The following is a 15,949-nucleotide window of genomic DNA, read 5'->3' on the forward strand; positions in this document are numbered from 1 at the left end:
TATCCCCTAGCTTCCGTTGCCATGCCCTCCAGTCTTTCATGTCTACCTTTGCATATGCCCACCTGTAGTGAAGGTTAATTTACAGCAACCTCCCTCCCCCAAAAGAATTTTCACAAAATTTTTTCCATCTATTAAGAACCCCCCCCCCCCCCTCCCAGGCAGGTTCTGCATTGTCCTTGAGCAGAATATAATTCAATGTCAGTCTTTAGATGGCAGAATAGAGAAATCACATCTACATACTGTTCATAAAATATAAGTGTTTCCTTTCGTGGATGCTATCAGCGATTGATGATTTTGGGTATACAAACTCTTAAAAGCAGTATTATATTTTCTTTCTGACGACATATTTAATCAGAGGAAACAATTGAAAACCCTCAACATACAAAGCTGCTGACGAAAAAACTTATTGTGTTTACGGCATGGCTGTTAATAGAATATAATAATTATACAGGAATTTCGGCAACCATGGTCATTCCTCTGATAAATGCTAAGTAAACAAAGTCACATCTTTGCCAGTTGCTTAAATGTGATCACCAATACCTTTTTTCTATGGCTGCTTGACGGAAATGGAGGCTGCCCTCTATGGGTGTTTTCCCTAACAATGACGGTAGTCATTGACATCACGACAAAGTGAAAGCTTATGGAAAATCTAATTTTCTGCCGAAATCTGGAGAAATTTTAACAAATCCGGAGAGCAGGAAGGGAAGGTTAAAAATCCGGAGAGTTGGCAGGTCTATATCAGTTTTCACTGTAATAAACATGTTTTGTCCAGGAATTTGATACTGTACAGTGGGCTTACTGTGTGATCACTGGGGAAACTTTATGGCAAACACATTTTTAAAATTAAAATTTTAAAATCTAGCACAAGAGGTGGTTTTTAAAATATCAACTTCAACTTCATGTAGAGAATGATAAGTGTTAACAGATAAGCAGGGTTGGACAAATCGCAAAAAAAATCTAGGCACCAGCCAATTTTTTAAGGTGCCGAAAAATTTTTTACCCAAAGAAAAAAGCCCAAAATAATGATCCTTTGGGAGCCATAGTGATCCCTCTTTCATTTCGGTAGATACGCTGCTATAAATTCCGAACATTTTGTGCTGCTCTCAGCCAGCAAAATATATTAACTACAGAAAAAAAAAATTCTGGCACCAATATCAATTTATTACTCTCCATGCAACCTGCCGTCCTGGATTTGTGCAGCCCTGCAGATAAGCACAGTGTTTGGGACTATTTTTTTTTTTTGGAAAGATTTAGTTACCACTGATAGCAGCTGATTGAGACACTTCATGAAACTTGCTGGGGATCACTAAACATTTCTTGCACCATGCGAGAATTAATTTTACTTGCCAAAATTACTGACTATGGCATTTATAACTTATTTTCGAAAATCCATTCATCATAGGCGGTAGTTAAGTAAACATATAATTAAATTAAAAACTCCCAACTGGGGGTAACTTTTGAGATAAGTGTTTTCCAGACCACATTCACACGGTTTCGAACTTTTTTTTTCATTGCAGCAACAAAGGCATATTTGTGACAAGTAATGTTTCAGAGAATGATTCTGTAGTGGTGAATTATGAGGGTGACCTCTCTATCCAGGACAGCTGACTAAAGTCAACACAGATGCTGATGGATTCACTGCCGACTGCATGGCAAATAAGGGGGACAACGCAGTGGGTTTAGCCTGTTCTGAAAGATGATATCTTTTTCCCAGCCAGGGAACTTATGGCCATTAACCTCAACACGAGCGGGATGTCAAGAAATCTTCCAGATTCCTGAATTAGAGAAGGAAAGTGATAAATATTGTATTCACTATAGATACATCCTCCATTTGTACACACATAATTTTTTCCTCCTTCCTTTCAATTGCATTTTCTGTTCTTTATTGAAGTTAATTGGTGAAATGTCTCTCACTAGACATTTATAAGAGTCAGACTGAAGGAGCATTCAGAATTACACAATAGCATAAATACGCTTTATTCCAACATTAGTACAATAGCTACGGAGAAACACAACCTACCGCCATGGCCGCTAGAACTCGAATCCCACAGCAATCGAACGCTATGCGCTGTTGCCAAGTCATACATATAAATATAACACAATTGGGGTACCTATTTTTCCTTTTTGAACATTTCAAAAATAAAAATTTATTCAGATAATGTGTGTGTTTCATTTTATTTATTTATTTTTTAATTCGTAGATGAAAAATGAGGTGAAATAGTAGGTAATTAGGTGGAAAAATTGAGGTAGATTGCATGAGGTATCTTTCTAGTAGTAGGACTGAAAGATAAAATTACGACAAAAAATTCTGAATGTGTTTTCAATGTGAAATAAGGCTGTCAAAAAGTTTCTTTGCCTCATGGGGTAAAATTCAGACAAAAAGAAACAGGGTTTCCGTTTAAAAAATTAAAAAAAAAACCCGGGGGGGGGGGGAAGCCCTTCAGACAACACAATCGTAGCATAATAAATAAAAATCTTAAAAAGTTTTTTTAATTTAAATTAGAAATTCTTTTTTAATTTAAAAATAATTTTCTATAGCACTATTTCAGTATCTTATAAGATTGACTCAAGCCAAAGGAAAATGACAGAAATGACTTGGTAACAAAAACAATTTTGGGCCAAAACAATGTACACTTTAGCAACCACAGATAATTCTTTTTTATCTCACTCACAAAATATATATATTATATTCTTTTTTCGAATCTTCCACAATCCAGTCTCCCACCTCTCTTGACACAGCAACTTATGAAGACATGTAAGTTTTTTAAGAATGATGCTCTTTTGAGACACTTCCAAAAGCACAGTGCGAAATGTGTAAATTACAAGTTCCATTACAAATAAGTCAAGGTGAACTGGATGGTTTTAATGAGCTATCCATCCTTTTCTTAAAGGGATTTAAAAAATGAATTACCTTTTGGGTTAGATAGGACAATTGAACAACTGATGTTATTAGAACCCAAAATTGCCACAATTAGAACCACAGTTATTTTTTCTTATGTTTTGTTTCTGCTACTGATGAAGGAACTTCCTACAGTTCCGAAACGCGTATGACCATGGTTCTTTTGCAATTTTGGGTTCTAATAACGTCAATTGTTCAATTGTCTTAAAGGGATTTGTTTACATTTTACTGTTCAATGCCATCATTTTTAACAAATGAAGCATTTTCATTTTCAGCTCTTTTAAACATTTATGCTTCTGCATGTCCTAAAAATACAGAAGACAATTGAATGTTATTAGTTAACATCACAGTAACAAAACCTAGAATAGGCCTAATGTATCCACAAAATGTGTTCCACAATTTTGAATGATTAATGTTACTGTCCAAGACCACGAATTAGTAAATACAAAATTATTTTTCCCTTATCCAAATTGAAGTTTTTAATGACTACTCTACTTGTTGAGCCCTCAAACTAAGCAAATGAAAAATTAATAAACCAAATGGTCCCCATAACCCCCCCCCCCCCAAATAACCTTGAAAATGATACAAAAACTTCTTTCACAGAATCATTAATTACAATACATTTGTATAATTTTAACAATACAATTACATTTTGTATTATTTGGCAACATATCTATGATTCTCCCTTCAATTAAAAATAGTTCCATGAATGTCATTGATTTTGGTTTAAAAAAAAAGTAGGACAAACCCAAGAAAGTAGCAAAAGTAGAACAAGTGGGAGCCCCGAAGAAATCAATTGCGACTTATGTATGAACTTTAACATTTTTTTTCTGTTCTAGAGAATTGTTCTGGAGATAGAAACATCATAAAAAAATTGTTTCCCATTTAAAATCCTATTTCAACATACGAAAAATATTGCATAAATCAAAAATTTATAATAAATTTATAATAAAATTAAAATTGCATAAATCAAAAATTTATAGCAATAGCCGCATTTTGCCGTGAGAGTATAGAGTATAGGAGTGAGCTAATGAGCAAGTCAGTGAGGAAGTGAGCTTATGAGCGAGTAAATGAGTGCATGATTGAGCATGTCAGTGAGGATGGGAATTTATGAGCAAGCGAGTGTGAGCAAGTGAATCCGAGTGAGTGAGTGAATCCAAAAGAGTAAGTTAGGTAGTGAGCAAGTAAATAAATGAGTGAGTGAGCAATGTGAATGAAAGTGAGTTGGTGACTTACTCATTCATTTACTCCTATGCTCATTAAATTGTTCAACCTTTTGCTCATTCGCATGCTCACCCACTGACTCAATAATCTAGTCTCTCCTCACTCCCTTGCTTACTCATTCACTCCTCACTCCCTTGCTTACTCATTCACTCCCTCACACACATGCTCAATGTATGCCAATAAGATCACTAGCTGTTGCAGGGTTTAAGCTACATCAAAAATTCCTTTAGCAAAAAAACGAAAATGGAGGGAAAAGCTTTAGCAAAATGCTACAAACAATGCTAATGATTGATGGTTTGACGTCTACTTATTTCGTACCTTATGTACACATTTTTGCGAAAGTGGCTACTACTTTTTTCGCATTCTAAGATTTTCTTTCGCATTTTGCAAAAAATGTGACCGTAGCTTAAACCCTAAACTGTTGTCAATAAATTGTATGTCTGAATTTTTCATCAATGAATTTTTCTTTCTGTGAATTGCATGGCAGTGAGTTTTCCACACACGGGCCATGGATGATCCGGATTCTACTGCATATGACTGCATCTAATTAACTGAAACACTGTCTTGAAATTTGTCAAAATCCTGTTGAAAAGTCAACAGATATTCTTACCAACTGCTTTATCAGGGTCTTCCACCTCATCTTCATCTAGATTTTCGTTCAAGTTTTTCGTTGACCTAGTCTTACGTTTAGGGGTGTTATTTGCATCTGTTTCTGCTACTGTTTCAGTACTTTCATTCAATACTGTTGCATCTGTAGTGCTCTGACCATTCTTCTGCCTACACCTTCTAGGTTTTATGGAATCTGGGTCGAGATTCTTTCTTCTTCTTCTTCTTCTAGTAATCTTTGCCTTTTGACCTAGTTCAAAGTATTTCATTATAAAACTTGCATTCAAAGTATTGCATTTTATAGTCAGCAAATGCTATGGTGAGACTTGACATGCACTTAGATATACTTTGAATAAATACACTATATTCAAGAGAGTATTGGCTATATACACACAACACAAGATTTTTTTCTCGGCTTACAAGATATCTAGGAAAGACTTTTTAGATACACATATTATGCTGAGGCAAACTTTGGAGAGAAAAATTGTTTGACTCTTTTGGGAATTGAGCGTGGATCCCCTTAAAACACGAGCAAGCAAAGGAAACTTTAGTTGTTTCCTCCAGGACTTGAACCCAGATCCTCTTACAATCTGCGCAAGTGATCTCTTGCACTATCATCACCTGGGGCAGCTATTGCTGTCATTAAAGGAGGCTGCAAATGACTCTTTGGAGCACATTATCCTTCTATGTATGTTATGAAAAAAAGAAAAGTTGTGTGTCTATGGTGTATTGGTTAACACCTTTCCTTTCTGAAGTATGTCTCGGCATAATATCCCAGAAAGTCTCTTTCCAAGCAGTATTTATATACTTCTACACCAAATCTGTTAAAAGAATCACGGAACTTATGCTTTGCACATGTAAATTTTGATGACAAGCAATTTCTGTGTATTTTGTGCCAAATAGGTTTACAAGAAAATGAAAGTTCCAGTTCATGCCCGATTTGCCTGCTACTTATACATGGGGGAAAACAGGATGGGGTAAAGAGAAAAAAATTATCTTACTAAATTTTATATTTTCCTATACATACTTTTTCAATGAAATAGTAGTCAAGATTTATGATTTGAATTGTGATGGAGTGGTAGTACACACTGAGCTCACCAATGTTCATAAAATATGTGGTCATAAATGCAATTCAGAAAGTCAGTCAATTTGAAGTTGTGTGTTTGTGTGTGTGAGAGAGGGAGAGAGGTACAGCTGCACAGCTCAGACGATGATTAGTAAGGTGACTATGCAGGGTCAAATGCATTAAATGGCAGCATCCTTAGTTTCAAAATTGGCCATAACAAATCTAAAAAAAAGAAAATCCTCACATGAACTGTGCAGAGTTTTCACTTCACTATACCATTACATAAGTTGCATGGTGGTAGCTATCCCCCATTTACAAACTAATTTGGGCTAGTGACTTTACATATGGCAAGCACAAGGAGTGTGTTCGTAACCACATATTCCTTGACAAATATTAGAGTGTCTTGGTGTGTGCTATCCTCTAATCACTTTCTGGGTGATGGATTTGGGAACCTCGTATAAAAGTTCCATAATTTACTCCCTTATATTTTTACAGATGAGGTTTTGACTGATAACTACTATTGAAACGATGAAAACACATACATAGCATTGAACAAACGGTTGCATATACAGAGAAACATTTGATAGCTGAACAAACTTCAAGTAAAAACTTCAAGTTTGTGCAACTTTGATGAACAGTATCATGGGCTGTTTCGTGGCCATGAAATCATTTAAGAGAGGCTGCTCGAAACTGCTTTTATGGCAATGGAATATTCATATTAAGTAGTTGAAAAATTACCAGAAGATGAGAGCTGTTCCGTGCTGGTTTCAAGCATGGTTCTCAGCAAATTCTCTTTGGGTGAATTATTTTTTGGTATTTTTGTTGATACAGCTTTGGTAATTTTTGGTTCAGGGGCATTTCCCGTGCATGAAGACGACTCAGCAGCTTTAGAGCCATTTGTGTTATCTGGGCTGCCTGTAAAAACAAAGAGTTGAAAAAAAAAAATGTTAAAGCTAAAAATTTTCTTACACACACACAAACTGTCGTTTGCTGCTTTTGTAATTCAAATTTTAATATGACAGCTGTTCAACCACCCAATAGCAGAGATATAACACCATAGTTCCATAAAACCTTTGGATAGAGATGTAAAATTCTCGAGAATAATCTTTTGGGGAGCATATTCTCTGGAAGGACTACTTTTATAAATTACTGGGGAATATTCTTATCGAAAATAATAAGAATTATTCTGAAGTTATTAATAATAGTCCTTCCAGACAATATTCTTCAGTTACCAAAGTCCTTCCAGAGAGTTATCAAGAATATATGTAACTAGCTATAATACCCGGCGCTGCCCGGGTTTTCTTCAATGAGGCTTTTTGGATCACATGATATCTCCCTCTTTCTTTGACGGACATACAGACAGTGTCTAAGTTAACCTACATAGCGACTTCCTGCGCGACTCATGAAATAAACAAATCTAGATTTAAAGAAACGTAGAAATGAAAATTTCCCCCCTTTTTCAAGGGCGCTAGGCATTTCGATTCTTCCCCCCCACCTTCAAGTCATCCATCTGCCTGTTTCAGCTTCCAATAATGCTTAGTTAAAACTGTGGAATTTCTTCTATGCATTTTACGGGCCCACAATTAATTTTAAAACATCCTAAACTATATGAATTTATGCAGTTGAATATTAAAAGACAATACAGACACAATTTCATTTTCGAGCTTGAGAAGATGTAAATAAAAAGTTGAAATCAATGTTATTGCAAGAATATCCACCTCAAAAGTAGGTCGGGCTAATTACTTTATATTTAATCTCCTGGGCTTTGTATATATATCTCTAAGCGAACTCAATATTTCAAAAATCTAGAATTCTATGCAATTTTTAAAATTATTGATGTGGTGGAAAACCCCACCAAATTTCCGCATTTCCACAGTAAAATTGGCAGTTTTAACACTGATTTCTATGAGGATCACCCTTTTCCTGACCCTTAAAGCGATGCTGATGATGATTATAACGTCTATTCAAAAAGCCTCATTACTGAGAGTATTGAGAATGTGGCAAACCATTATGAAGGCATAAACTATTATACAAATACTATCAGGATTAGAGAAGTGACAAATCATTGTAAAGGCATATACACATCTGAAACACATTGCTAGGGAACCATGGCAACCAAAGTAAACATTCCGAAAGCGATTGTTGAGACCCCAAAACCATTGTTGCCCGACAGTTTCTTTTCCATTTCGGGCATTTGCCCTGCTCTGACGAAATTTTAAAGTAGCCTATCGTTGAAGTCGGGTCCCATTTGGTATATATACAACATTTGGCGACGATCGATCTGCAATTGCAGATTTGTATAGAGAACATATACACACACACAGAGAAAATCAATTTTATATATATAGATAACATTCGTATTACAATAAATAATCTATATAAATAACTTGAGAATAATTATTATTATTTTCGATAAGAATGTTCTCTAGTATAATTTATAATAGTAGTCCTTTGAGAGAATATTCTCAAGAATATTCTCTTCTTCCCGTAAAGAAGATGAGAATATTGAAGTTTGTAAACCACATTATAAAAGTTTCAAAGCAAGAAAATTAAACCAACAGGGCTGAATTGCACAACTTTTAAAGAAATATGAATTTAAGTGTATGCACATTGTAAAAAACAACACAGTTCTGTATCTTCTACGAATGAAGGTGATTATTCCTTTGTCAATCAACTTAAAGAGTTTTACTCTTTGCTTTGAACTAATTTCTGAAAATTTATCTAATTTTAAATAACTTTTTAAGGTTTTAATCTGAAGGTTTCTAAAATCTTCGTAACCAGACTTTTAAAACCTCTCATCATGACCTGGATGCCCCCTTGCACTAAAAGTTGCCATTCGGGGTTATTATGTCAAAAATTGCTTTTTTTAATGTTTCAGGCAATGAAAACTGATTTATATTCATAATATAAAAATAAAATACAAAATTAGTAAAAAATGTTTCAATATTCACAAGAAAAATGAATATTCTAGATTATTCTCCAATTTTTACATCCCGAAGAATATTCTCATTCTCCGAGAATATCCTCACCTCACATCGCTACCTTTGGAGAATAAATGTGTCAACTATCTGCATTTTGATTCAAAAAAGCTCGCTTCAGTCCATTTTCCCCCAATCACATGATAGAACAGAACCTGCATATCTTAGTATCTAAATGTATTGGTCACATGACTTTGGAAAGAAAAATACCTTCCTCCTCCCAACACAAATATGAAAATTCCTTTTCCCTTCAGAAAAGAGGGAAGCAACATTACTGATCCTCGTATTAAAATTTGCATAGTGGCACATATATCACGTATGGAGGTGTACCCAAAAATAACCAGAACCGCCTTACGGTATGAGGAGCATCTGTAGTATGCGGTTCTCCCACTAAGTAAAGCTACTCCTGCTGAGCCAATGTGCAAAGCAGAGTTGCCATGGAAGGTTGTATTTGGCTCCACAAATCAGTCTGCAGATTTTTTTTTCGTGGAAGCGTTTCAGACTGTTCCTCATTTTCGGTCATGGCAAACTTATGTGAACAGTAGAAATAAATTACCTTTTGGGTTTGATAATACGATTGAATAATCGACGTTTGGGTGTACCCAAAAATTCCTTTTCCCTTTAGCCGTGTTCGTTTTGGAATTTTGGGTACAACCAAACGTCGATTATTCAATCGTATTATGTGAACAGTGCTCAGCTGTGAAGTGTTGCTTCCTACTCTGGAAAAAAAGCACCAGAAACTGTTGGGATGTTAGAAACAGCTTAGTGATATTGCTATGGGTAAAACTCAAGTGTGCGAATGATTTTCCTATTTCAAAGGTGGTGAAATGTAGACTAACGACAGTCTGGATATCATTCTTCACCTTTCCTTTTTTTTATGTGAGCGGGGTAGTTTGTAAAGAATTTCCTTCCTCAAGGTCAGACTATTAACTGGTTGCTACTTGGAGGGGTTGAGAAGATTGCAGTGTGCAGCAGAAAAGACCTCATTTGTGAGACACAGATGACTGGTTTTCCCATCATGACAAGGCTTTGTTTCACACAGCCCTCACAGAGCACCAATTTTTACTGAGAAATATTAGTACCCCCGTGCCCAACCCAGCATATTCATCTGATTTAGCTCCCTGTGACTTTTTTTCATTCCCATGAATAAAGAGAGACCATAAAAGGAAACAGTTTTGCCAACATGGATGCACTGAAAATAAAAACAATGGAGACGATTGCCCAGCATCACAACAGATGAACTTAAAAAATGTTTTGAATAATGGAAGAAAATACTGGGCAAGTGTATTACAGATCTGCCAACCTTCAGAAGGAAAAATCCTGTAACTTTCTTACGAAAATCTGGTACATGTAATTTACATGCCAAATTCTTTTTATGACCATACTAAGAACCATCATAAAGTGAAGATATTACTAATACTTCATAGGACATTCTGATATTTTTCGTCATCATTTGCTGTCACAACTATTCTAAAACACTGTCCTTTTTGTTTTCAAAGATGCTTCACTAAATTTCTGATATTTACTGGACATTTTTTTGTTATGTTAAACCTTTTTTTTTAGTGAAATCATTTTAATTAACAGAGATTTATAGAAGCCCTAAATTTCTGCCTCATCTGCGATTTTTAGCAATAAATTAGGAATTTTGCTCACAACTGGCGATGTCCTTTATTTTCCGGTATATAGATCCTGATTTTTGCTATGAAATGCGGTGGGCAAAGTAACACCCATTGAATTATCTACCAGCCGTATTACAATCAAGCAGATAAAAAAAACAAGTTCATTGCCATGTTAGTTTACATTCATAAATTAGGTCAGCTTTGGCCACTGGCACCACAACTAGAATTAACCTCTCTAGCAGCAATCCCAAGATATCTCGTCAAACTTGATCCGCTTTACTTCGGTCTCCCCCCAAATATCTCAGTTTCTTAATATGCTTTTATTTTCAATGTGGCAGTTATAATGCGGATCAGGAATATTTTAAAAACCGCTTAAAGGGTTAAGTTGGACGTGATGTCGCAAGAGCCTTTTCATGTCAACAGGGACTACTTAAAAAAACAGTGGCAGCAGATAACAGTAAATTCAATATTTCTTTTCATTTTTTATTCATGTAGATGGAAATTATTGAAACCTGGCTATATTCACTTTTCGGAAGCCCTGTAAATGTTACGAAATCCGGCACTGTCAGGCTAAATCCGGAAAGTTGGCAGGTCTGGTATTAGCTTTAATGGAATACTTTGAAAGATATGAAGGAATTTTTGTAAAAAAAACTGAATAAGCAAATTGTAAAAATTCCGGTAGCTTCTGGGTACACCCTCGTTTAGTTTTAATAGTGATATACAGTAGAACCTCATTTATCTGAACATCAATTTCCTGAGAACAACTCAGTCAACCGAACGCCTTTCCAACCTCTCATTTTCAGTTTTCTATAGTCAATGATGCTAAACAGTTGAGACTTGCATCCTCTTATCTCCCAACTCGATAGCTTCCTTCTAATGTACAATAATTCACTTTCAAACAATTGTATATACTATATCTGTGAGCTACAGATGTAAGTAGGGGCGGATTCGGGTATAGTTTATGTAGTTATGAATGATTGACAAAGCAAAAAAACGTATGAATAGGAGCAGATTTGTCTGCCATCTTTCTTTTTGTCTCACGAATTCATCTTAATCCTATGGGTGTGCCTTAATGAGGAGGAGTGGGGCTTCTTGAGATTGAACATTGAAGGACTGGACACCCCCCCCCCACTTCCCATCTCAAGGAGATATCGAAGCGTTCCCGAAAGATGGGTGCATCCGGAATTTTATTAAATATGTATATATATCTATATAAATTTGTATAACAGAATAACAAGTCCAATTACAGGAGTATAAATCAACGGAATAATTATGATAAATCATGATCTAAGAATCGAAATCTAAATTGATATTATAACGTCCTTGGCACGTCCGGACTCGATAATCAAATTCCGTTGGTGGCAGTCCGTCTGCGTTCGTTGGATGTCACTAGTCGTGTAGGCCGTACAACGACGAATCAATGTCATGTTTGCGTCACATGTCCTGGTCCAAGTCAGCCAATGTTCGGACACCCAGATGTTTTAGCTCATTTTAGGCACACATTCCTGTTCCATAAGTATCCTACGTCTTTATTCTCCTGGGCAATTAGGAGATTTTCATCATTCCCGAAGCTACATCGGCTGGCTAGCTGGATTATGGGTGGCATTGATTCACAACATTAACATGTTAAGTGTTTATAGTTTCTCCAATAAAGTTCGCCGTTCAACGACGTATCAGTTTCATGAATTTTCAGTACCCCTACGTGGCCGCAAGTTGTAGACTCTCCCTGGTATCAGCTTCTTCTGGAGGGCCCGAGGTAGGGAAAAGCACACATTAGAAGATCTCAACTTTGGAAAAATATCTGGTTTTTCAATTGTTTAAATTTGAAGCCCTAAGTTAGTGGAGCCCATGAAGGAATCAGGTCTAGCTCTAAAAGTCCCTAATGTTTCAAAAATTTTAGTCATCAAATGAACTTCCCCAGCATAACTTTCGTTACTTGAACTATTCCGTTCTGGTACATAAGGCTTATGATGACATATGCTTAGAAGTCACCAAGGCAATGCAGTTAACAAGCTATGTTTTTTAAAGGAAGCCATAGAAATCATCTGTTGCTCTCTCAAACATTTTCATTGTGACGAGTTGACCAAAATTAGCGACGAGTAAACAAGGATTTAATAACACTGCTGTCTATGAAAGCTGGACAAACCTGAAGAAAAATTATGACTTAAGCGGAGTGACAACTTATTAGGGTGACGAGTTAACAAGGTTTTACTGTATTTTGGAATTTCAAACTTTTTCAGGATTTTTTTAGTGCATATTTTGTGTTTTTAATACATATTTTGGCACCTTTAAGTACATATTTGCATATTTTTAGAGCATATTTCATTGTTTTTTAGTGCATATAATCCAGACTCTAGTTATAAGTGTACTCGATTCACACAATTTAATGATACATTCACTCACTCAAGCAGTCAATTTCCAAAACAGATCTGTTACTACCAGCTGGATTAAATGTTCTTTTCCACTTTTCTTGCATGTCTGCTTTCAGAACTTGAGGCGGATTCTTATCCTTATCAGGTGGACGTAAGCCGATACCTTGCAAGATTCTTTGGAATTCATAATGAGCATCATCTGCAAACACAAAAACAGCACCGATGTTAAATTTTAACTCGTATGAAATATTTTAGTCATTCATTATTTACACAGCACAGGAAAAAACTAAAAAACCGCTAGTTCTAGTTATTGATTATAAAATCTATCATGAAATAGAAATTCTGAAGGTTGAATGAAAATAAGACAAAAAAAAAAGTAGGAATATATGAATAAGCATCTACATCTCTTGATTTCTTATCAGACATTTGATTAATTTTTACTTAACCATACATGCACCTTGTGCACCAGGAGAGCACAACCTCTGGCCTACAAAAGTTGTTCCAGTATATCTAGATAAGTATCAATATGCACATTATAATAAATACCTACATATAGGCTGACTATTTCTTTCATTAAAAATATGGGGCATCGTCAGAAAATTTATCAAGGGAAGTAAACTTGCCATTTGTAGCCAAAAATATTTTTCAATGGCAAGCTGTCAATTACAGCCAAAACAAAATGTCAAAAGCAAGGCAAGTAAAGTTGCCATCTACAGCAAGGCAGCCTGAGTGGCACCATGGTAAGATGCTTGTCTTCCACTATAAAGGTTACCGTCAAGGGTCATGGGTTCTGATCTGGGCAAGAATGGGAGAAACAAGTTCTTTACCTACCAAACCTGGGGCAACCACAGATAGATGGCACCTTCATTTCCCCATCCAACCCCAATGGTTGGAAATTGCCATATGGCAATGCGTGATCGGAGTTAGTGTGTGGTAAAGTTTCAGCAAGGCAAGTTTACATTCACAGTCGAAAAATTTATTGAAACAAGTAAAGTTGTCAATTACAGCCAAAAAATTATCTAAGTGAAATTGCTAACTATTGCTAAAATTGCTGAAAAATCACCAATCGCAGAAAATCATGGCAAATTACATTTTGACTGCAAGTCAAAATGTAATTTGCTAAAACGAAAGTATGTGAATGATGAATATATTTATATCACTATTTTTAATTTTTAATTTTACAGCCATAATTTTCATAACATATGTCATGAAAGTAATCTTAATTGCCAAAAATTGGGTCCCCAAAAATATAGAGTTTCTTATACATGAATATTTTATACAAATTTTTTTTTTTTTTTTTTCTGATAATATACATGAATAGTAATGAAGTTTACTATTCATGTAAACTAAAGAGCCAAAAAAACTGGTACAGGCATGCGTATGCAAATAAAGAGATATGGAACCAATCAGAGTATGGCGCTGCAGTCGGCAACGCCTATATAACACAGCAAGTGTCTGGCATAGTTGTTAGATCGGTTACTGCTGCTACAATGGCAGGTTATAAAGATTTAAGTGAGTTTGAACGTGGTGTTATTGTCGGCGCACGAGAGATGGGACATAGCATCTCCGAGGTAGCGATGAAATTTGGATTTTCACGTATGACCATTTCTTGAGTGTACCGTGAATATCAGGAATCCGGTAAAAAATTAAATCTATGACATCGCTGCGGCCGGAAAAAGATCATGCAAGAACGGGACCAACGACGACTGACGAGAATCATTAAACGTGACAAACGTGCAACCCTTCCGCAAATTGCTGCAGATTTCAATGCTGGGCCATCAACAAGTGTCAGCGTGCGAACCATTCAACGAAACATCATCGATATGGGCTTTCGGAGCCGAAGGCCCACTGGTGTACCCTTGATGACTGCACGACACAAAGCTTTATGCCTCGCCTGGGCCCGACAACACAGACATTGGACTGTTGAGGACTGGAAACATGTTGCCTGGTCTGACGAGTCTCGGTTCCAATTGCTTCGAGCTGATGGACGTGTACGGGTATGGAGATAACCTCATGAATCCATGGACCCTACATGTCAACAGGGGACTGTTCAAGCTGGTGGAGGCTCTGTGATGGTATGGGGCGTGTGCAGTTGGCCTGATATGGGACCCCTGACATGTCTAGATACGACTCTGACAGGTGACAGGTACGTAAGCATCCTGTCTGATCACCTGCACCTATTCATGTCCATTGTGCATTCCGACGGACTTGGACAATTTCAGCAGCACAATGCGACACCCCACACGTCCAGAATTGCTACAAAGTGGCTCCAGGAACACTCTTCTGACTTTAGACACTTCCGCTGGCCACCTAAATCCCCAGACATGAACATTATTGAACATATCTGGGATGCCTTGCAACGTGCTGTTTCATAGAGATCTCCACCCCCCCCTCTTACTCCTACGGATTTATGGACAGCCCTGCAGGATTCATAGTATCAATTACCTCCAGCACTACTTCAGACATTAGTCAGGTCCATGCCACGTCATGTTGCAGCACTTCTGCGGGATCGCGGGGGCCCTACACGATATTAGGCAGGAGGTACCAGTTTTTATGGCTCTTCAGTGTACATGGTGAACAACTTTTCACCAAATTTTAAGCTAAAAAATGAGGGGGTTCCTCATACATGTAAAAATAATTTTTTTGAGTGCCTACCGTACTAAATATGAATTTTGGCAGCCTACAAGACCATCATTCATAAGAAATGGATTGTTTAAAATTTGGGGAGAATCTTTTTGATTGAATAATGAAATAGAATTTCATTCTATTTATGTACATTAGAAGAGATGGAAATCACTATACAATTACATTCTATTTTTCTCGCTCATCGCAGAGACCTACATATTATTAAACCTAAGACAACGTCGGCCATATGAATGAATGAGCTAATGAAAACTTCGAGAAGTAAATTTCTCAAACCATAGCCTAACAGCACAGACTGCCAACCATAAAAGCTGAACCTTTGAGGGGTACTATATATATATATATATAAATTTTTTTGGCCAAAATAACTTCCTATACACAGTACATAAGACTCATATAAATGCATTTTGCAACTATGTTCTTTTATTTTTATCAAGTTACAGTAAACAATAGGTGGTCGCACAGCTGGGACACTGCCCACCTTGAACACTGAAAGTTTTTCTAGGCTGTAATGCAAGAAAAGCAACATTTTGTTTAAAGAA

The 15,949-nt window shown here is 36.4% G+C and overlaps 1 protein-coding gene across 2 annotated transcripts in view; it reads right to left on the reverse strand.

The window, feature by feature from the left end:
* Positions 1 to 15,949, reverse strand: part of LOC149079139 (uncharacterized) — a 47,836-nt gene that overhangs the window by 8,158 nt on the left and 23,729 nt on the right. For both annotated transcript variants that reach the window (XM_089240018.1, XM_089240019.1), the window contains exons 5-7: positions 12,796 to 12,963; positions 6,534 to 6,710; positions 4,734 to 4,979 (exon numbers count right to left, since the gene is read on the reverse strand). In XM_089240018.1, coding sequence (XP_089096144.1) covers positions 4,734 to 4,979; positions 6,534 to 6,710; positions 12,796 to 12,963 — 591 coding nt within the window. The remainder of the gene's footprint in view (positions 1 to 4,733; positions 4,980 to 6,533; positions 6,711 to 12,795; positions 12,964 to 15,949) is intronic.

The sequence above is a fragment of the Pholcus phalangioides genome, unplaced genomic scaffold (genome assembly GCF_987345545.1).
Source record: "Pholcus phalangioides strain wild (caught in Gottingen) unplaced genomic scaffold, Ppha-v1.0 ptg000012l_1, whole genome shotgun sequence".
Lineage (NCBI taxonomy): Eukaryota > Metazoa > Arthropoda > Arachnida > Araneae > Pholcidae > Pholcus > Pholcus phalangioides.